General features: G+C 40.9%; 2 protein-coding genes across 6 annotated transcripts in view; both read right to left on the bottom strand.

Moving 5' to 3' along the window:
* Window positions 1–287: 287 nt before the first annotated feature.
* Window positions 288–18,594, bottom strand: pals1b (protein associated with LIN7 1, MAGUK p55 family member b). 2 transcript variants are annotated; one of them, XM_062436745.1, is made up of 14 exons: window positions 18,404–18,594; window positions 13,460–13,923; window positions 11,641–11,849; window positions 9,039–9,116; window positions 6,644–6,751; window positions 4,759–4,920; window positions 4,267–4,344; window positions 3,957–4,140; window positions 3,268–3,336; window positions 3,033–3,104; window positions 2,214–2,375; window positions 1,848–2,050; window positions 1,422–1,532; window positions 288–1,231 (listed from the first exon to the last, which is right to left on the bottom strand). In XM_062436745.1, exons 2-14 carry the CDS (start codon window positions 13,785–13,787, stop codon window positions 1,055–1,057), a joined length of 1,941 nt encoding a protein of 646 aa, XP_062292729.1. In that variant the 5' UTR covers window positions 13,788–13,923; window positions 18,404–18,594; the 3' UTR covers window positions 288–1,054. The 2 variants fall into 2 exon arrangements, with proteins under 2 accessions (XP_062292729.1, XP_062292728.1); XM_062436744.1 differs by having other exon boundaries at window positions 6,644–6,763.
* A 3,617-nt stretch (window positions 18,595–22,211) lies between these two features.
* gphnb (gephyrin b) overlaps window positions 22,212–23,303 on the bottom strand; it is a 91,381-nt gene continuing 90,289 nt past the window's right edge. For all 4 annotated transcript variants that reach the window (XM_062437007.1, XM_062437004.1, XM_062437005.1 and 1 more), the window contains 2 exons: window positions 22,945–23,041; window positions 22,212–22,350 (listed from right to left, as the gene is read on the bottom strand). In XM_062437007.1, coding sequence (XP_062292991.1) covers window positions 22,217–22,350; window positions 22,945–23,041 — 231 coding nt within the window. In that variant the 3' untranslated portion in view covers window positions 22,212–22,216. The remainder of the gene's footprint in view (window positions 22,351–22,944; window positions 23,042–23,303) is intronic.

The following is a 23,303-nucleotide window of genomic DNA, read 5'->3' on the forward strand; positions in this document are numbered from 1 at the left end:
GTTGCTAAAGTTTGCTACAAGGCAGAAGCTTTTCAGTTCTGTACATGGGGGGAAGAAGTGTTCAAAAAACTCAGCTGGGTGAGGGATGGTGGCCGTTTTGCACCAGAATGTGATATTTAACACATTATTTTTAGTTTAGCGTTTGCAAGGGTTGAATTAGTGCATTTTGGCGATATTAAAACTTACCTAAAATACAATTTCTTCTGATGTAAGAATACACACTTTGCTAAAATACATCAGTGCATTATATCCAGCAGTCATTCACATGTGTATCTGACTTTTATTAACACTCTTTTCCAGAATTGTGCTTATGGTTTAAGTACCCATCAATGATGCAATGAAGGAATTTTTTTTTGTTACATGAAATGATAACATAGTGTATTGTTCATATAGTAATGGTAAAAAAACCCCACTCAATCTTCACAATACTTTACATGATATAGGTAGTAATGATAACCAGCCAGAGACAAAACCTTTCATTTGAGGTCTGTCATCACAGCATAAAAGAGACAAAACAAAATAATACTGAGACTGGTGCGGTCCAGGTTTTTCGTCTGTATTTCTGAAAGGAAGACATGACACTTTTAAGCAAGTGCTTCTCCTGACATTTACACTCTCACAGCTGAGCGTACCGTTTTTCACATCACACACACAAAATGTAACGATAAAATATTTTGATCCTTTCTGTCTAGAAAATATGTATTTACAATTTTAAATAAGTTAAGAATAGGATAGAAGAGTTTCTATTGGTTTGATAAATGACTTTGCGTAAACCTGTCAGATCGACGAAAACTTTCAGAAAACAAAGAAGAAGAAAAAAATCACCCACAAAGACAGACACACCAAAAAAAAGGAAGTGTAAGAAACGTGAGTCCATCCCTGTAACGTGTGGTAATGTTCACCTCCTCTACAAACGAGGAGAATGTGCAAGCCCAGTGACAATTTACCACTGTCCCTTCCTTTTGTTTCAACCGTGCCCCTGGAAACATTCACTTTGGCTCTTTTGTTTCTCTCCTCCTGCCCTGAGGCTCCCTCTAGTGAGACCCTGTGACCCCTAGCACAGCCAGGAGGTGGGCACCCACTGTGGCTCAGTGTCCAGCTTTTCTATCAGTCTGCGCAGCTCGTGGAAAACCTGGCTTGGATCCGTGTTCACAATGGTTGCATCAAAGAAGTGGCCGAAATTCTGCTCCATCTCCCGGGCCTTTTCAATGACCTCTTTCAGCTCTTCTGGCTGTGCACAGAAAACAGGAGATCAGTTTAAGAAGCACAGGGGGAGGGGGGACGACAACTTTTTTATGTTGTTGGACACTTCATTTTGCAGAAATTGCGTCATATTTTTTATGCAAACGGTCATCATTTACATCAATTAATCATTAACTTTTTAAGAGTGAACTCTCATTTCTCAACGATGCAGTGGGTACCTTTGGTGTTTTTCCCTCTGAGGCCAGCAGGGTGCGTAGTCGTTCCTGAGAAGGAGGAGCGATGAAGATGACATAGGGCTTGAGGTTGGATGATCTTAGCACCCGCAACGACTGAGAGGAGGATGAATAGAGACATTCAAGTATATGAAATGAGAGAGAAGAGAGACCAAGACAAAGAAAAAGCAGGTTTAAGATTAGACAAAAAAAACACGGACAACACCCTGAATGTGCTTTAAGTTTACTCACTCTAAAACACAAAAACAGCTATTTGAGATTTATGTTCAGGGCATGACAAGAGGTCATTATGTTATGGCTTCAAGGGTTAAAATAGAGACAAAGAGATAAAGGGTTAGGGTTAGGGTTTGGGCTTTGTAATCAGACAAATTGGACACATGTAATGCTGAGAATTGTCCCACAGCTTCCTACCCTGGTGTGCAGGCAGAGCAAACAGATGCGTCCAGAGTTGATGATGTGTCGGACCGAGTCGGTGCTGGTGCCGTACAAGTTCTTCTCATACTCCCCAGACTCAATGAACTTCCCCGCTGACATGTCGCTTTCGAAGCCGGGCCGACTCACGAAATTGTACTCACGCCCGTTCCGCTCATGTATCCTTGGGTTTCTGGTTGTGTCTGAGTCATGAAAGGAGTTAAAAAAATAAAAGTTTGGATTTGACTTTTGCAAAACAAAAACCTGAAGCTAAACTGGCACTGAAAGTCTGGAAATGTGAGCTTTTTGCGTAGTGTTGTATTTGACATAACCGCGCCCACGGGCCTTGACAACTTGTGGACTTACGTGGAACAGCGACGGCAAACTTTTCCGGTTCAATGGACAGAAGCCTCCGACGCAACTCATCGTGCCCGCTGTTTGTGGGACCAATCAGAGCGATGGGGCGTTTACGATTGGCAGGCTGGTGATAAAGGGACATCTCCTCATAGGTCAGGGTGTCATCAAGGTCTGAAGAGAGAGTTTGGGAGGGGTTAACGTCCTGCTGAAAGATCCCTGACCAACATATAAAATCTCTTCCAACTCTCAGGTTGCTGCTCTGACAAACTCTGACCTTTGACCTTTCTGCAGAGGTTGGAAAGAGATGACTACAGTCTTACAATCTACAGTATTACATTGTTACTCCCTACATGTTTTGCAGTGCATAATTTTTCCTGCGTCATATCATAAACAAACAAAAACACACAATCACAGCATTCTTCATCAGTGTTTGTCTGTGTAAATACAATATGTGTGTCTGTGTGAAAAAATAACACCACGTTTCTACAAGCCATTTAGGCTCCTGCTGGGCACCTGTTGGTCCATTCTCTGATCCTGTCTGTGAAGACGGGACTAATCTGACCGGTGACACACGAGTTTGGACAAGCTGCTGTGAGAACGACAACACATGTCAGTATCAACATGACTCCAGCTAATGTGTGGCGTTAATACGACAGTGTGTGGACACCTGGAAGCGGTCCAACACACAGGCAGTATCTCACTGGTGAAAAATGAGCAGCGACAGTAAGACACATTTTGTGGGTTAAGTGCGTAGCTTCTCAACAGACAGGCAACGCACTTTTCAAACTGTTAATCTGCTGTTGAGAGACAGGAAAAGTAGAGTCTTACCGGTAGTTTTGCTAAAGGTAGATACACTTTTCTTCCTCTGTTTCTTGCCTTTCTTTGCAGACCAAAGCTTCCCTGGAGAGATGACAAGTTAAAAAAAAACACTTTAAAAGGGGGATTATCATTTAATTTGGTTACAACCATCTAGACGCCACAAATTCTATTTTTATGTTTGAGTTTGAAAGTCACATCTCTGATTTGTGACCCGACTGTGTGTCTTTCAACGTTATCCTCTTACCTTGGGGCTCTCGACTCCTGTCTGTTATAGTTTTTTTCAAAGTCTCTCTCTGTTGCTGGAAGCTTTTTCCTAAGAGAGAAAACCGCAAAGAGACTGATCAGTTATCCAACACTGTAAATATAAAAGCTCATATACACTGTGTTTTCTGTTGCTAAAGCCCATATTCATTTCAAATTTTAATATGAATGAATGTTAACATTTTGGTTGGTGTTCAATAAACACACACTGCTGTCTGGACAGGACCACTATGTACAAGCTGAAAATAGCAATCTAATTCATTTCCAAACTTTAATCTATTCTAAACGCAAAATCATTTATTCATAGTTTTTAAGACTTTCCAGACATGTCGAGGAACATGTTGAGCTTTCCATTTCCAGAGCCTAACCTCATTTTCTTTTGGCCTAGCTCAAAGAGTAATCGCAAATAATTCTTAGGTGTTTGTTTTAATCTGCTCAACATGCCAGATGGGTGGTGTTTCCCAACAAGACGGCTCAGGTAATGGCAGGGTACTTAAAAGTCACACTTTCCAGTACTTTCCTGAATGTATTCCCACTTACTAGAAGGAGCAGATTACTTTTTTACTGTATATGATTCTTCTCAGTGGCATTATATCCTTCCAGTTATATCTCGCCCTTATGAAGCGATAAATAACTTATTGATATTCATACTCTGATCTGTCTGATCCCTACCTGGAACGAGTCCAGCCAATGGTTGGTTGTCCTCGTCTCCGTCCCTGTAGGCCTGCCACCAGCTGGGGTCGTCCTGGCTGATGACGTGGAGGATGTCTCCCTTCTGGAAGGACAGGCCCAGCTCCCGACACGGCACGAAGGGGTCATCAGATGGGTCATAGTCAAAGTAAGCTCGTACGTGCATCTGAGGACAGACAGGGTTTACAACGTCAAGGTTGGCATTGCATGCATTATAGACAGATGATCTCACGCACGCACGTACGCACGCACGCACCCACGCACCCACCCACCCACATCATTAGAGACTTACCACAGTCTGTCTGTGCGGGGCAGGTTTAATCTGAGAGCTTGGGATGAGGAGGAAGGTCAGAGTGCCGTGCATTTGTTGCTGAAGGAGAAGATGAGACGCAATGAATTAAATATGACAGGGACAGCATTTCCGTAACACAAAATTCTTTAAGGAGCTAATTCGGTTAACAATGTTTCATTGATCTGCATTTTGATAAGGACAATCTCTTAAATATATAATGATGTACAGTGACTTTAAAGCTTTTGTCTTTACCCTTAATTCCATGTTTGCAAGAATTTCTGTTCACACTGACTATTACACTTTTTAAACAATCTTTCAATACTTTATACATTCAATTTAAATGAACTTTTAACAGTGACATATGTGTGCGTTACAGTGCATTCAGTTTCCTAGGCATCAAACTGAGACAATTTGCCATGATTTACAGTAAACATTCCTCTAAAAAGCCACTGAATGTTACTGAACACCACTTTGACACCTCCTGGTTCTCACCAGTAAATCGTGGACTTCATTGACGTGTTTCCCACGAACAGGAACGCTGTTGATCTCCAGGATCTCATCTCCCTCGCTGAGGAGGCCGCTCCGCTCCGCCGCCCCGCCTTTCACCACGCGGCTCACAACCACGCTGTCCATGTCATTACGTACTGTCGCACCCTGAAGGCAACACATGCACATTCTTATAAATGACTGAATAACAAACCGGGGAATCGATACGTAGATTAAATAAAACCTCGAAGTAGAAGACAGAGTATTTTCTAAGATGACACAGAACAAAGAGATGAAGGGTGGAGGCAACAGCTAGAATAAACAGAGACATGTCACACATAGTGAACATTATTGTGCTATAAGCAGAGTTTCTAATCAGGCGCCTGGAGTTCATATTGACTTTGGAGATACACTGACAGGTCCAGGTGATAAATGTGAGAGATGGAGGGAACATGGTGACGGCTGAGAGTAAAAACCTATTCCAACACCTTACACACAATAACACAATATTCATGGACTCTAATGATCCATATATGTCTGCCAGGTTCATTTGTATTTATGCTTTGTTGTTTCTTTTAAAAGTGGGCATTTTTCAGATTCACTGTACTGTTAATTATATCCAACATATGGCCTGATTTACTAAAGGGTTGCGTGTGTAAAAACGTGTGCAAACTTGACATCACCCGCAAAAAATGTGCAAGCTGATCTACTAACGCAGTGCACTGAGGTTTGCGTCTTTCAACTGTGCAAGATAGTACGCGCTGTCCATTTAGTACGTTTGCCATAATGAATATGTAATATGGGGCATTTTAACCCCAGTGCGCAAAATACAGGGATCAGAAAATGCGAATATGTTATTTAGCACGCGCATTGTGATTTACCAAACCTGAAGGTATTTTTTCTGACGCTAACTGCGTCTATAAATAATACCTTTGAAGGGCAGGTATTAACCGGCTGCGCACTGCGCACAGATGACTTCTGTTACTATGGAGAGGAGGAGACGGTGGCACAATGACAGAATACGCACAGGACAGAGTTTTTCAACCTGTGTTAATATTTTGGAGTGGAATATTTTTGGTTTTACTAACAGCATTGACTTCGTCACAAATACTCTCCCATATGTCGGTTTTTCTGGTAATATTTGTTTTTGTTATAACTCAATATATTTGTTAACCTCTTCCACTAGAACCTGATCACATTTCATTTTGTGCTTGCAGCGTTCTGCTCGTCAAAACTCTCCATAAAGTAACGCAAAACCCTCATCTAAATACTGCTGTCTCCACCCTGTTACACCTGATTTCATTTACGCAGTTATTCTTAGAAGTTCACTCGCAAAACGCACGCAAACGAAACGCGCAATCTATTGCACCGTGCACACAATTTAGTACCCACTATTTGGGATCTTAGAATCATTCCCATAGTGTAGAATTACACAACGGTCCTCCTCTCATCTTACAACTGTAAGTGCACCTTTTGTAAATTGAAAAAAACAGAGCAATTTAAAGTTGCAGTGTGTAGAATTTAGTGGCATCTACCAGAGCGGATTTGGCATAAATAGAATATAATATTCATATTTTAATTAGTGTATAATTACCTGAAAATAAGAATCGTTGTGTTTTTCTACCTTAGAATAAGCCCTTTATATCTACAGAGGGAGCAGGTCCTCCTCCATGCAGGCTGCCATGTTGCACCGCCATGTTACTACCATAGACCAGAATGGACAAACCAAACACTGGCTCTAGAGAGGGACTTTCACATTTTTCGTGAGCTTCACAGCCACCATAACCTCACCGCCAGATGCCACTAAATCCTAAACCCTGCACCTTTAAATGAAACCTATGGATGCGGTAATGCCGGCAGGTTTGAGCGGTTCAAAAAAGACTCATCTTACCAGCGGAGTGTCGCGGGTCTTCTCCAGACGCACCAGTTTAACCGTCTCTCCGACATACTGGGTCACGTTTTCCTCTTCCTTTTCCTGCACTGCCACACTGTCATGGACCTGCATGAGTGCCTGCCACATAAACGCACACACACACACACCAAAAAGAACGCAGACACACATACAAACAAACATACGTGTACATACACAATTTTTACAAACACGTAACAGACGGAAACACAGACATAGAGGAAATACGTAGGAGGCGGTGTGAGGATAAGAAAAGACATGTTTTGCATACATGCTGTTGTTTAGAACTAGTATTGATTAATATAAAATGATTATAGCATGGTTTACAAGATGACACACATTTATTAAGGGGTTTGCACTGATCGATGTAAACCGATGGACAATAAGATACCAAAAGAGTTTCCACACCTACTCTCTTTAACGTGCACCCGATCTCTTTAATGACCCCAGTCAGCAAATCCACCTCTAAGCCAGATATAATACACAGATTGGTCCTTCACTTCATTTAATGTGACAGGCGCTCCGTACCCCACAATTAATAATAGTCGGTCCAAATTAGTTTCTCTATCCTGCAGCAGAGGGGACCTGAGAGAGCGGAGGCTGGGCTAAGCTTTGGCGGACACACAATCCTTCTTAATCTCCCCCTGCATTTAGGAGTCAAGATCCTCCGCCATCAATCATCAAACACCTTCGGCTTCACCGCTTGTGAGGAAACGGTGTCTTAGAAAACCAGAAAAGGCAGAAAGTAGACCTGAGGGGGCTCTACCATTCTCACACATGTACCTGTCTCCATTAGTTTTGGGTGAGAGGTTGTTTATTAGCACAGACTATGGGGTGACTCGGCTCCTCTGCTCGGCATAATCTGTTCCACTTTCTGTGCCACGAGGCAAGCTCACATCATATCACACCGCCTCCGCTGGCTATACGGATCCGACTCAGTGGACAGGTTAACGGGCCAGTGGATGACTGGTAGTTCACACGGTCACATGGGTCAAACATCAGACCCCTGGCACCCCATTGTCAGGACCCTCAACCGTAAAATCACACCAGAGTCACCCCACCTGAGGTCTTTTCTCACCTTTCTGCCTCGCTAATGGGCGATGACAGTCTGATAATGTGGCTACTTTTTTTTCCACTACAGAAGAATTACTGAACCTTAACTGACGAATGTAGAGCATCAGCAGCTGAGGCCATGCAGGTGCTCAATTTGACCAAAACCCAAGTCTTGACACTGCATAACGAGACTTTTTATAATGCACCTCTCCTTACACAGCTGTTGAGGTGACCTGCCTGTATCTGAGACGTCTAATCCTTTCCTTAAAGATGGAAACACGTGGCACACCAAAGACCGTAATTTACCGTAAGATCATTACTAAACAGGTCACAGCCAAAGTTAAAATGGTTTCAGGACAGATATTTTACCTTTTTGTTAATGGTTTATAAAACACACTCTGATAATGTAATATTCTAAAACACTCCTTTAATTTGTCTGCTCACTTTAGCTACAAGTCCCTTAAGAGAGGCCTGGAACAGACGTTTTTTTATTGCTGAGAGAGATTCATGGTGTTTGTCTGTCATTACCGTTTTTGTCAGTAAACCTAAAACCCACCTTCAACCCACCGTCTATTTTCTTTCTCTTAAATTCATTTTAAAGAAATTGACGAGCACTCAAAGAAGGCACCAATCATGTTTCTTCATTACGGAGAGGGCTGACCCACGCTACAACCTAATTTAAAAACACCAACTACATTAATCTCTTGAACAAAACATGGACCAGCTGACCTTGAAAAAAAATCGGACTTTTTCACATTCTGACTAACAACTAATAACAACAGACAGAATGAATGTTTCATTTAAGATTGAATCTGTAAAGCAAGAGTGGGGCCCTCAAGTGTCCTTGAACCAAATAATAAATCCCAGCCAGCTCTAGGGACGCCAACGTGACCTTACAACTTCTTTAATGAAGTGCCGGCTCTGTATCTTTCATTCTTTCCTGATGTACAGTATACAGTATCACGTCGGAGCAATGGGTCATTTAGTCTGAATTTTAACTAAGTGCAGGGTACAGGGTGAAAAAGTGAGTCCATCTGTCTTTGAGCTGTTAAGTCCCGTTTTTCCCTCTCATAGTTAAGAACTGTTCTATACTTAACCCTGACCTCTGGCCTCCCAGTGGAAGGTGCAGGAGAAACAATTACCCTATTGGAATAAATACAGTATAACATTAATTGCATTTCCACCATTCCAATTATCCACATATTAACTAAATAAATGAGTTGGCCTGTAAGGCTCTGCGTGCTGCTTGAGGCACGCTGGTGTTAATCATATTGCGGGATGAAGGGAGATATGAAAAGTCACAGCTGGCGAGCTGACACCTGACCTGGAGATGAGGATTGGTGAGCAGAGCCTTGAGCTCCAAACCCTCCTTCTGCTGGTTAGACTGAAGAATCTTCTGCACCTGAACGGAAATACAGACACAAACACAACTGTATGAAAACTGAACTATAAACAAAGTCAACTCGGAACTGATTAAGACTTTAATACCAATTTTACATCTTCTCTGGAAATTCTCTACATAATAAAAAATCATATTGGGTTAAAAAGCTTGAATGTTTTCACTTCAGTTTCATGTTTTTAAGACTAATGTCAATAAATCTCGAGTCAAGTTAAAACTTTGACAGAATAGATAAATAGACTTTATTAAACCCAAAAGGAAAATTAGTATATTACATATTCTAACAATCATGTTACTGGCTTTCTTCATTAACAGGCCAACTGTATGAAAGAAGAGAATTAGGGGGTCACACATGCACAAACAAAGTATTTCAGTCTCCTCTGCTAAGTCACAGTGGGGTTTCACATTCCTGACAGAAAGGTGCTCCATAACTGCCTGGCTGAAAAGCAACTGGTTGTTACACTTGGGAAAACAACACAATCCAAAACTCCAGATTCATTTCTTTCTTCTTTCTGTGTGTTTCACTAAATTTAACAAGCGTACGCTTGGAAAGCTTCTATATGAACAACAGCACATTACACTCCACTCTGCTCCATTGTTACTTCTCTCTCTCCTCCTCCTCCCTGATATATGGTTTCTATTTTAATCATTTGGTTCCTGTGTTGTCGCTCGGTGGGAAGACGCTATTGTCTGCGGCTTGGCTTCTTTTACTCTTGTGTGACAGTAGTCTTTTGACTGTTTCTTCGTCTTTCTGCCTCTCCCTCTTCTTCTTCGTTTCCTGTTTAGAGCTCAGTTCATCCATTACACTAATCGAAGCTCTCACTAACAAGGTGACACACTTTCCCCTCCTCCTTCTCCTCCTTCTCCTTCTCCTCCCCTCTCCTCCTCTCCTCATCTCCCCCTCCCCACCCACAGCAGTGCAGCGCCTGGGCCCACACTACTGCTGTAAGCTGCTGGAGTTTCTTTTTCTGGCCGCCCAGATCCTGGCCTCCTTCCTGCGGCGTGCTGCGTTGCTCAGCCAGCACCGCGGGCTGTTGGGAGATTAGTTTACCCGTGGGCCAATCTGAGTGTCACACAGCACAGCCACTTAGTTTAGACACACTGCAGCTCAAAACGTTGCGCGTTGTTAAGCTCTTCGGGAGCAGAGCCTGGTGGGCGATTGCACACACTGATTCACTGTCCGCAGGAAGACAACGTGCTGTGCTGTGCTGTGTCGTGTGTGTGTGTGTGTGTGAGAGGCGAAACGGATCATCTCACACAGCCTCTCTATCTTCAAACCACTCCTGTCAAGACTGGAATAACAATTCTGGTAGTAGCACTGCTGCTGGGTGCCCTCTGAATGAACTCTCCACAGCTCATAGCAGCCTGTTTCATCTACACAAGTTTGACTCTTACACATCTAGCCATCAGCTAAAAATCATACTGCACCAGTGTGATTGCGCTGAAAAGCCTGTATTACATTATTTCATGTTACACCTATCAGGAGTTGACACTAATCCTAATGAAGTGGGTGTGGGTGTAGCCTGTCATAGATATATAGAGCTTTTAGCTAATTTGTAGCAAACCGTATCACAATTTCTGTTTTTCTGCGAGGACCGGGCTCTGTGTGACAGACTGCGTTTGAGCACTCAGCTCGCTCACGACTCTGCTGGGACACAAGTCAATTACTGCCGCTTTGCTTCGGCGGAGGCCGGCCGGCTTATGTTGTGTCGACGAGAAAGTCAGGTGTGTTTGAGTCCCACCGACTCACGCGTGAACACTCGGTTTCCTGCTGTCGGTCACTCTCAGGAGGCGGCTTGTGAACGCAGACGTCAAATAAAAAAAAGACTGTAATGATTTAGATACTAACCATATAACCACTTGAATACCAAACATTACTTCATTACTTTACATTTCATGCCTTCCTTGACCCTTTTGTCATCTTATCCTCTCCTGCCGCTCAACCTTCTATTTTAATTGCGCCTCTTTTCCAAACAAACTAGCTTCTTTTAACAATTTTTTTACAGCTCACTCAATTTTCATGCATGGCCCCGATCCCACAAATCCCCTCATTTTTGTTTTCACTCACCTTGTTAATTAATCAGACTGGCATGGCTGTCTTTTGGGCAGCTTTGGCAAATTAATCATCACCTTAAGCCAAGATTTCTCATGCTCCACTGAGTTCACTCAGTTGCTCTACTCACATAGGTGCTTGCCTGTAAATATAAGCTAACAAGGTCCAAACCACAAATTGGCGAGTAGAGTCTGTGCACCTTTATGCACAAGCTGCCTCCTCTGTGGAGACTGCTGCTAAAGTAGTCTCATGAGGTACAGAATTGAAATGGTGGCTATTCTCACTGATTCCGTTTCTCCTGGAGCTGTGGATACTTGCATTTAAAAGATCCAACAGAAGAAACTAACCACTGACGCAATACTAACAGCGGGATTACTTCTGTAACTTCTTACTGCAGCAAACTCACACTGTTCCCACGTAATGTTTGTGTAAAAAGAAAGAAAACAGCAGCTGCAAAATGACCACAGTGTGTACCTCCTGGCAGAGGTCCTGTGCTTGTACTGTGAGAGGTGAGGAGGTGTTGCTTCTGTTCATATTCTGGGACACGGCGTCGTAGATGGTGTAGGCATTCTTGAAGTCCTCCTTGGCAAGAAGCTGCAGTACCAGCTCAACATCCTGCTGGCTCTGGGTGTCAGTCAGGCTGTGCTGCACACACTTCAGAGCCTGCAGGAACTCCTCCAGTTCTGGGGAAAGAGGCAGCGACAGTGAGGGAGACAGCACAGAGAAACACAGGAGTTTTTAACTTCTTTCTGATGTGGATTTTTTCTTATTTTGTTTACCTCTCGCAAAATAGCTTGTGAATGTCGTTCAGCAGCCAAATCTCCTCATATCTTTACGTCAAAAGTTCCCACCAGCACATTCTACCTACATTTGACCTATTAATGCCAGATTGTGGTCAGAGATGGAGCGACAATGAGGGGGAGCTGGCACTGTTAAATTCATCTGAATCTATATATTATAGATTTTCCTCTCCAGAGGTTAAAAAATTAAGTCTTCCATATCATGATGCAGGAACAGTCAAAGTACTAAATGTTATTGATACACACTTGGAAAACAGGGTTCAGTTTTTGTTACTATAAGTATTATTGTGTTGCTATTATTTCTTAGTTTCATATAGAGGATTGATGACTTTTGTTTTGTTGCAGTTCCACTTTCCAGTGTGCAGGACTCTATTTTAGGGGACATTTTTCCTGACTTTTCTTCTCTAGTCAGCTATGTGGAGAAACCAAACTGTGGTCTCTGCAATAGAGGACTAGAATTTCCCTCCTGCGTGCGAGAGTCTTTGTTTTTATTCGTGTCAGACTTTCACTTCACTTCAAGGGATTCTGTGGTGTTTTAAGTGGAGATTCATCCTGGCACACTTTTATTCTTATGGATTTCTTTACTTTATTTGGTCTTTTTGTGAACATTAATGCAACGACTGACCCCGTGAAGTAATATATATTATTAACTAGACTGAGAAGAGCAGATTTAATTGTTGGAATTCTACAATGTGATAATAATATTAACTGCGCAGCAATCTAACAGAAATGCACACTTTCTTTCCTTCATAGAGTCAGGTTGGATAAAGGCCACTAACCCCTTCATCTGACCACCGACGTCTATCTATTATAAATCAATGTGCTGCTAAGAAAGGAGAATGAGTTTAATGTTTTTCGATGTACTTAAAACTATCATATACATTAAAATGTACTATTTGAAAGTTCTACTCAAGGAAATTACTCCTGTTGGACCGTGACAAATGTTTTTAAGTAATCTTTCTGCTTTTTGAGCCAGAAAATTGCAAGGGCATCTTACACTGATAAGCAACTTTGACTCCTGTTCCCATGAGACACTGACGCAATAAAACTGTGAGATTCAAATAACTGACTGCAATAAATCCACCAACAACCAAATTCTATTCTATTTCCAAGTGACTAAAATTAACTTAAAATATTGTATTTGTTTGTGGGCACTATATTAAATCTTTTGTGAACAAATTAATGAAAGATTTTGTTTATTTTTCTGTGGTCACTCGTGGGTTTTTTTGTGCTCTTCAGTCAACAGTTGGGAAATGGTGGACAACCACTAAAACACATCACCCTCCTCCGCTGCCACCCTCTGCTCCGCCCCCTCTATACTCATTGTTTTCACTCCTTTTGTTTTCACTGAGTTTTTGTGCAACCTCACAACTCCCCCTTTCTTTTCTGAGCTCTGCATCGCTCCTTTCCTTTGTAACCTTCTTTCGTCCTTCCACCCTCAACGACCCCGTAAAGACCCCTAAACCCTCACTGCTCTCCTCATTGCAACTCACCGGCTACATGAACCTGGGCGGACACATCTTTCTTGGCTTTTTCCTTCCCCTCAAAGGTGGGATTGTCGATGCCCACTTTGGGGTTCTGTGACAGCTTCTTGAGTCTCAGCGAAGCGTTGGGGTCGATGTCGTGCTTCGCCCTGTTGTCTTCCTCTCTCTTCTTCCTCAGCTCCTCCTGGTAGTGCTGGATCCTCTCCATTTGTGTACTGCAGTTTGGAGATTTGACAAAGCCACCCTCCTCCCCTGGACAGTCCACCGCCCTCTCCCTGTGGCTCTTGGCCTGACCAGAGGGCTCTTGTACAAAACCGTTCATATGGGATGTGATCATCTCTGCTGGACCAGCTCAAACCAACCCAGCGTTTACTGAGGTCTGCTTCGGTGTTATGAGGAGCTGGTGCTGGGACAGCTCAGATCAGGGGCCATATCATTGCCAGCAGAGGATGTACTTTCTGTGAGCTGTCATCCTGAAATAATAAAATAATAAAAGAAAAAAAGAGTGTTAAAATTGAATTTTTCTTGTTCATTGTTACTCATGAAACCACGGACAAAAATTGAATTCTCAGATGTGATCCACACACCTCATACACGCTGACAACTTCAGGTGTTAGTTCGGTTTAATCGAACACTGGAGGAGTTACCCGGCTCGTTTGGGCAGGTGTGAACACAGCACTTGGGTGTGGACCAAAACTGAGACCTAGTTGAAGAGGCAGTCTCAGTCCAGGTACAAATGAACTGTGTCGTGTGTGCTCATTATGTTCTCCATTCTCCTTTTCAGCATAACGAGTGGTGACACTGTGACCGTGGTTTTTGGGTGGGGTGGGGGGTGGGGGGGGGAAATCCCACCACAGTTTAATTCATTTATGGAAAACGTAACACACTGTCCTCTAGACGATGCCTCAAGGTGTGTTCAAATGTTGCCATTCTGCTCGTACATTTTGGTCTGGTATACGGCCCAAATGAAGAAATACCAATTCTACCAATGGTGCATTTTGGATAGTTAACAAGAAAGAAGCAGTGACACCTTCCACGTGGCTTTTGTTGATACATTATAGTTAGTTTAAAATTTGGGAAATAGCGACTCATCCACTGATTCAGACCAAAGCAAAAATGCCCTTAAATGACAGTGCTAACGATACTGGAGTCTAGATCTGTGGTTTCCAATACATTTGTACTTTGTGTTATATTTTACAGATGATGAACTTGGAGCCATTTTTTCCTGCAATAGCTAATATTTTATTAACTATTTTAAAAAACCTTCATAATTATTACAGCTTTAGACTCTCTAATGCCAATATTAATTTAAAGGCAAATAGCAAGATCCATTTATATAGCTGATGATAATATAATGTGCAAAGCTTTGATTTCTTTTGTTTATTTATTTATTTTTTAATAGTTATCTAGTTGTAGTTCCACAAACCATTTCTTATCTTTTAGCCTGTCTCTCGTTCAGTTAACTTCTTCTGACCATCATTAACTTTGTGAAGATCAGTTTAATTGTAACTAATTAGTTTAGGCATCGTTGTTCATATTTATTTCACTCCTCAAAATGTTCATTTTTTTCATTTCTCAGTAGATATTGATGTATTTTACAAACTCACAGTCATGCTGAGACTATGTACTATGCATAAAAATATAAACATTAATGTGTATTTGCATTTCTTTTTCTTCCAGCTGGTTGTTTGTGGATTAGGGCCAACATTTGCTCCTTCCTCCTCTCATCAATCACACCGCTAATCGAAACTCCTCACATGGAAAGCTCTCTGCCCTTAGTGCCCTGAAATCCCTTCAGTTCAGCCTGGTCCAGCCCTCTACACCTGTCCCGTCCTCATGAACAAGATCAATTGAAACATCCGTCTGTAGCCTACGAATTTCTAAATACAGACGTTTCATTTGAATGTGATGCCTTGACACACGACTAATACAGCTATTACTACCTGATCTGCTATTACTGTGATTGCTGTGGATTACGATCTATTCTAAGGACGCTACCCGCATTAATCTGGATTAGCAAATGTGGTTGTATGACGGAGATGTTCACAGAAATCATTAAGCAAGAACAGTTACGGTGTGAGCGTGAAAGTGTTTCTGCACAGGCCAGAATCGAGGGCACATGTCTCGAAAGCTTTAAGTGTGTCTTCATCTTATACATAATGACATTAGCTTGTGTTAAAACACCATGCAGTAGCTCAAACAGGCCTCTCTCTCCAGTCTGCTATGGCTTAAATACACGGCAGGTTTAACACATAACTGTATGCATCTTTCCAGGAATCAGTTTTGAAAAACTTGATGATTTGTGATGTGAACTACCCTCATTACCGATGTACTTACCGGTTAAAGACTTTATGTGCGCATAGGCAAAACCATCATGTACCACGCGGATAAACGCAGCTTTGGAGGCACTTTTGAGGCTCGTGTCATATAGTCAGTCATACACTCATGTCACCTTCCACCACTTGGCAGCCCTCCCCCTCTTCTACCTACTTCCCACAGCTAATTACTTCTGGCAGGTCTATCCCCCCACCGGCTCTTGGTCCAATCTCCCAAACCCCTCCCCTACGGAAGCGTTTAGCTCCGTTTAGAGTGGCGGCTGACAAACAGCAGAGACTGCCAGCAGGCCATCTGTTCCTGTGGGCTTAATTAAGCCCAGGATCTCATGCTCCACTCTAGCTCAGTGACCACAGCAGCACTGGGAGGGACTCTGGGACAAGGACACCTGTGTGGAAGAATGAGGATAAATGCATGTGCACACCTAGACGTAACAAACAACAACATATGTAAAATCTGGTGTCGGTGAGATATGTGGGATACGTTTAGGTCCGCTGCGAGATCACAGAGGGAGTGAAATATTTATGCTAAATTGACTATTAGCTAATCATATTGGTGTGATGTGATTATACAGTGACATTGAAGCTCATATCAGCCAATCAGTCCATTAACTGTATAGCAGGTGTCAGCAATTAGGGACACTGACACCATGGGACAGTGTTTTTTTAGGATTTTTTATTGGGGATTAGGGAACCAGCATGGTGGAAACATATGCTTTGTATATTTCTTTTAATTATTTTAAAAAATAAAAATGATTTATAACACTGCATGCAGGCAGATGTCATTTTTCTCAATAGTAAGTTAAGGCTAGCAGCTTAGTTTAATACTCATTTGGCTAAAAAAAACAAAAAACAGAGTTGTACTTTATTAGTTATCCACACATGATTAACAGCAGCCTGCTTCCTTTAAGGCTGACAACAAATCTGTTATATACAAATGGACTAAAGTGTGGAATTAAAAAAGTGTTATCACACATTAAAATGTAACTTCTTTATTAGACATTAATTTCAGCCCCATGCTTTGATCTATTATCATCGCACAATCATGCTTTTAAAGCCCCTGCTGGTGTGTAATAAGATTATATTCACTGGGATTTACACCGGTCCTTGTATTTAATTTATTATCTACAGCAGATTTGTGAAAAATGTTTTTTAAAGTTTTGATGGGAACTATGAAAGTCAAAACTTCAGCTTTCATCAGGGGGGCCAAATATTTGTGCTGGAGGGCCGGATTTGGCACAGAGGCCGCTATTTGCCTACGACTGCTGTACGGAGGGCAAGATAATTGACTGAGGAGGGTATGACATGAGATGGCCCAGGAACACAGGTACAAACTACCCATTAAATCCACTCTAAAAGTCGATAAACTATGAACTTCAGTTAGTACTTGCTAATGAAAAGCAGTTTTTAAAATATATATCACAACATAACTCAACTGCCAGAAATTTGCCATACCATAACGTAGTGTCTTTTCCTTTAACATCTCTGGTCCAATTAGACAATTGATACATTGATTTTTATATGTGATTGATTAGCCTTAAACAAACATTTCCATCTGGTTATTTTTTGGTTTATTAACAGTTTCTCAATTGATGAGTGTCATACACTGTGCCTGCCTGTCCCTGGTTAACTTACTGTATGTCAGTGCTACTCAATCTGAGGTAGACCGACCAGGGGATGGAAAGAGTACCACAATATCCTTCATTAGCAATACTGTTGAATCACATATGCAAAAACAGTGAGGTCACGTTTATGTCACATAAACCTGTTGAAGACTACTCTGTTTAGCTTCAATGTACTGCAGTTCACTGAACACAGGCATGCTCACTGATCAACTCTGTGATACCTATTAAAATGGTGACCTTTTTTTAGGGAAGTCTTTTCTTTCAGTCATGTCTTAACAAGTCATTTCCTTACAACTTTAGTCATGATTCATCATAATCTTACGTTGTTGTAACCTGTAAAGTTACCCTGCAATTATTTTTAACCAAATACATGAACATCTACTCAGTGAATTGCAGATTTCACAATATTCACATAAAAGTACTTGTCTAATGCCATTCAGTTACATCTCATGTAGTGGCTAACACTAACCCTTAATCCACCTCTGCCAGGATTTGTTTTCATAACAGCCACGTTGGTCACTTAAATGTTGTGTACACTGCGTTTCTGCGGGTTCATCCTCCACCACCACATCCATGACTATTATTAGCTAACTTCCATGTACACACTCACAGGGTGGAAATAGAAATAGTCTCATTCATTTGTCATACTTTTGTGGTTTAACAACTGGCTGCTGCTGGCGTGGATAGAGGTTAGTTAAGGTAGCTAAGACCTATTTCATGATGCGACCACTTTAACTGTTTAGCTATTATTATGAAATTTTAATTGTTCATTGTGTTAAACTTTACAAAAAACTAAGCAACGCTGTAGCATATTCATTCACGGCGGCAACTGTAGAATTGGAGCAAAATACTCTTATTCATTTGTATGTATGTAACTAGACATTAACGTAGCAATAGCAAGCAAATTAGCTTATTAGCCTGGTACCGCTAACAGCGCGTCAACTGCGTAGCTTAACGGTGATAAGTGTTAGCTGTCCCGTAAGTAACTTACTCACCACTTTAAAGATGGCTTGTGTAGTTATGGCCAAGAATCACGTATTCCTTTATAATCCAGCGCTCTTGAAGTGCGGGTTTTATTTACCTAAAGGGGTCATAACTCAGCACAAGCTCTCCCCCGGTCTTCACGGGACCGCGTCCAGCCCCTGCAGTGAGTTTTGTCCAGGCACAGACGGGACACTTGTGGCCATTGCTGTGAAACTGCGCCTGGTGTTTTGAGTCGTCTCCCTGGCAACAGTATGACTCTTCAGCGCCCCCTCTCTGCGGGACGTGTAATGACCGCGTTTCACAGGCTGCAGCCAGGAATCCAAAGGTGATTATCAGAGGTCAATGAAGCACACAGATCTTTTCCATAAGTAAAAGAAGCAGCACAACACTCACACATTTACATTTTTCAGCTATCAGGCTTCAACATCTACCTTGGATAAAAGTACTATTCAAGTTAAAGAACACAAGAATTATCAGCAAAATTAAAGTTAAAGTATTTTTAGTAAAAGTAGAGGTTTGGTCCCTCCAGACTCAGAGGCTCACCAGATAAACCTGGGAGGTCGTGAGATGATTTATGAGAGAGAGAAAAATAAAAAATAAAGTTCTGATACACAAATCTGTTACCATTTTTTTAGTGTTTCTGTAATCTTTGATTTTTGCTGAAATATTGGATCATTTGAACATTTATTGAAATTAAACCATGTGAGACGTTTAGAGGGAAAATAGCTATTTAGTAGATCTTTTAACAAATCATAGACATCTGAAATGTGACCCAGACTACACACTGCTTTTTGTAAGATGTCAAAAGATAAAAAGGTTTGAAACCACTGGTTTCATCTTTAACAATGTGCAGTATTTTAAACTTATATTTTAACTTGATATATTATCCATTATGTCAAATCTTCATCTGAAAAGTAATGTTGTGGTGTATAAAGAACAATATTTCCATGTGAAATGTGGTGGAGTGGAAATATAACCTAGTTTGAACTGAAATACTCAAGTAAAACACAAGTGTGTTGAAACTGTGCTTAAGTCAAGTACTTGAGTCAATGTACGTAGTCACTTTACACCACTGGAAGTAATTATTCAGAAATCAGAATATTACACTGTGTTAGGCCTATATTTGACTATAATTATTGGTATATTAATGTGGAGGCATCACTTTAATGTTACAGTAAAGGTGGAGCTTCAACTACTTTCTATGGGTAGCTTTGACTATAATAATGCATCTTCATTTGTTTGTTAATTATATTTTGTATTAATAATGTGAAAGCTATAAGCTGTCCGATAAATGCAGTACAGGAAAAAGTGAAATAATTGCCACTAAAGTATAAAGTAGCACAAAATGGAATTACTCGATAAGTATAAGTTGATCAAAATTGTACTATAGTGCAGTGCAGTGCATGGTTCACCTACGCAGGTATTTTCACTCACAATGCTTGATTAGATCATCTCTCGGTGTGTGAACAGACTGACATCTCCCTCAAATTCTTTGTCAATTGTATTGCACCTGTAGGGCAGCTTATATTTTCACAATTATTATATTATATTAGTTAACGATTGTTTAAGCCCTAACTCTACCCAAAATCAGCCTGAGCAGAAATGTAACAAACTAGAATAAAAATAGCATGAAATGAAAACATTCAAAAGCGCAAGTACCTCAAAATTCTTCTTATGGTATTTCTGTTAATGTACTTACTGTAGCTCTCCACAGACTCACAAACCTACAGCCAGACCCTTCAACTGGTGAATATACAGCACCTATAATTTATACTGTATCTCCAAAATTAACTGGCCCTCAAAGATTTCAGCCAGCATTTCATTAGAGGGCAAAATTAGGGAGGGGACCATTAAATTCTTATTTTTTATGAAGACAGTCAGTAATCACTAATCATTCTGCTATCTAGCTTTAATCCGAATTACGTAAATAAATTATGGGAAAACAAACAGACCCTCAGTAAATCTATTGTTGCTCTGACAGTTTGTCTGCCAATAAATAAAGACACACAAATTGCACTTAAGGATACGAAAAACACTGATGTTAAATTCTACATTCATCCTCACACTGATCCCTTTATATTCACCACACTATATGCACATTCACATAGATGAATTTAACTAAGTTCTTGTCACAGCATTATTAATCATCACTAGCTAATGGGATCTACTGTCATTTCACCTTACAGAGCAGAACAGAAACTGTCTAATCTCATGCTGCCTCAGAAATATCTTCACCAAAGCCTGAAGCTGCCTTTTTCCTGCTGTATTTTCTATTAGGTTAATCCTTTCTGACACCTCTGCGCTTAACCTCTTTTCCTCATTAGGCTCTCTCCTGCCAGTTCTTAAATACTTATGTTCTTGGAAAGAGAGAGAGACAGGAAAGGATCTTTTACCTTGGAGCGAGTCATTGCAATAAAGCAGTTTCTTATTTGTCTAATCTATGGAAATGTTTTTGCACAGTATAAATATTTTGTCACTGAAAAACTTCATGTTAATGCAGATACATACATTCCCATGTGGGGGGCAGTATCAATTGAGTAGAGGCCATTATTCATTCACTCAGATTTCATGCACTTCTCTGAGCTCTCAACTTTTAGTGCCAAAGAAGAAATTCACTTTTATTTCTTTAGATATATTTTATTAAAAAAGGAAACCCAACAAGAACTTTTTTTTACATAATGATCAAGGATTTTTATTATCTTAGTCTCTTTCATCAGTTTCATATCATTACAGAAAATGTTATAGTACAGCGTTGTTCAATGTCTCCTCATTGCTTAATAATTTCCTTAGGAGTGCTGGTCACATATATCTGTACAATATGGTTCTTATTTTTTCTGTACATTTTTTGTGAAGTTGGTTAAAAAGGCTGTCAGCACTTAAAGAAGCTGTTTCTTTTCTTTCTTTTTTTTTCTTAAATAGTTGATCAAATAAAAGATTATTTTTCCCAGGTTCAGCTCGCCCCCGGTGGGGGGTGGGGGGGATTTGGAGCAGAGTTTACACCTGGTCACCGTGAATATAAGGAAGCTTCAGGGTCTGGGCAGATTGGGGTGCACTCCCCCCCACCCCTCCCCTCCCCTCCCTCTCCCCCTCCCGACATCACCTCCTTCCCCTGCCCAGGCATTTGGCACTGCGCACATAAACAAGACTCACAAGATAAACAACAAGCAAAGCTCTTTGTGAAGCCATTATGAAGCATACTAATGAGAGAAAAACAGAAGTGTCACCTAGATGGGCGCTCAAAAGAGGGAGCAGCCTTGATGGGCCTCCCCTTCCTCTTCGCCGAGCACCATGGGAAATCTGGAGTCTTCCTCAATGTTTTCTTCATTTTCAAAAAACAGATTATTTTTTTTCCACTAAAGATGAGAAAATAATAATTTTCTTTTTTTGTCCTGGCAGGCACCTACAGCTGTCTATTAAAATGCTACTGCTATAGATAAGGTCTAGCATTGAACACACAAAGCAATTGCAATGAAAGGAACAAAGTTGCCTTAATATAATAATGATAATAAGAAGAATAATGATAATAATAATAAGAATAATCATAATAATATATTACAGAATAAATCTCTTTTTATAATTAGATTTTTTCATTAAAAGTTATATTTTCTTTGTTTGAAATACTATAATCTTTTTAAATTAATTTTTTCATATGTATCTAGGTTGTGATCAAGATGTTGACTATACCTCAACGTTATCCAAATCAATAAAAACTAGCTGTGCCGTTGCATATTACAGAATAGTCAATGATATGTGGACATGCACCGTGAACCACCCATTCCAACCCTCGCTATATGACGCCAACTCTCCGTCCCTCTGTGATGACATCATAGCCGGCCGATGACCATGACGTCAACCACCTCGCCCTTGTGCAGCTCCACGTATTGCTCTGTTTTGGGAGGTAGCATCAGGAGCCCGTTAGCACTGCGCATACTCATCAGCCTGCTGCTCACCTGGTTCCCTGCAATGAGGAGGGGAGGACAGAGGGGGCAAAATACTTTAAATCAGAGCTCTGAACCATGAGAAAGGGAATTTTTTGGGGGTTTGTGTGTGTGTGTGTGTGTGTGTGTGTGTTACATTCTATAATAATAAGACCCAAACTTAAAATCTATGAGTTTTGGAGATGCACATATTAGTTATTTTAATGTTCATTGTCAAACTGGCCCAAACAAGAAGCCAACCGCTCTAATCAAGATTCTTCTGTGATGAATCCTGTAATGGTGTTTTAAACCATTATGCCTGACTACATAACAATATACCTGACAAAATAAGCTTTCCTGGTTAAAGCTAACTTTGACGTGGCCAGAAAATGCATTGCATATTCATATAAAGAGTAAAATGTGAGATATTGTTTATATGAAGTAAGTATACTGCAGTGAATGTGTTTGAAGTATTTTATGGACTGGATGTGAAATTGGATCTCAAAAAGCATCCTCTCCAGCTAAATTCACAGTCTTTACTTTGTATGTCTGCCTACAGATACAGGATGTGGCTGACCATTGTATCATAATGGATCTGTCAGAGTATTATGTGGTACTGGTATTGAGTGTGTTACCTGTGCTCTGTGCCCACGGCAGAGGCTCCTGGTGATGCCATGTCAGGATGCAGCGGTGGTATTCAGGGCGAGGGTCCAACTTCACATCGCAAGACAACTGGAGGAAAACCATAGAAAATAAACTCTAATGGCATGGCAATGTAAGATGGATGTCATGTCACTAAATCAAGAAAATTCATAGGGTAAAAAAATATACTGAACTGGCTTTCAGATCATTTTCTCGAAAACTTTCTGGAACTCATTTTATTGTCCCGTTTGGCAAACCCCACCATTCTGGCACCAACGGAGGCTTAAATAACAGGAAGATTCTTGGTAGAGTGCAGACCATTGCAAAATTTGACTGCAGACTGGTGAAGCTT

This window comes from Scomber scombrus, chromosome 17 (genome assembly GCF_963691925.1).
Source record: "Scomber scombrus chromosome 17, fScoSco1.1, whole genome shotgun sequence".
In the NCBI taxonomy this organism is placed as follows: Eukaryota; Metazoa; Chordata; class Actinopteri; order Scombriformes; family Scombridae; genus Scomber; species Scomber scombrus.

Bases quoted from the DNA above. Each gene is read 5' to 3' on its own strand.
- pals1b (XM_062436744.1), bottom strand. From the start codon at position 13,787: ATGATCACATCCCATATGAACGGTTTTGTACAAGAGCCCTCTGGTCAG. The intron at 4,921-6,643 runs GTAAGATGAGTC...TGTTGCCTTCAG, and splicing joins AGACCCGCGACACTCCGCTG to GGTGCGACAGTACGTAATGA. The intron at 2,376-3,032 runs GTAAGACTCTAC...CTCTCTCTTCAG, and splicing joins TACCTTTAGCAAAACTACCG to ACCTTGATGACACCCTGACC.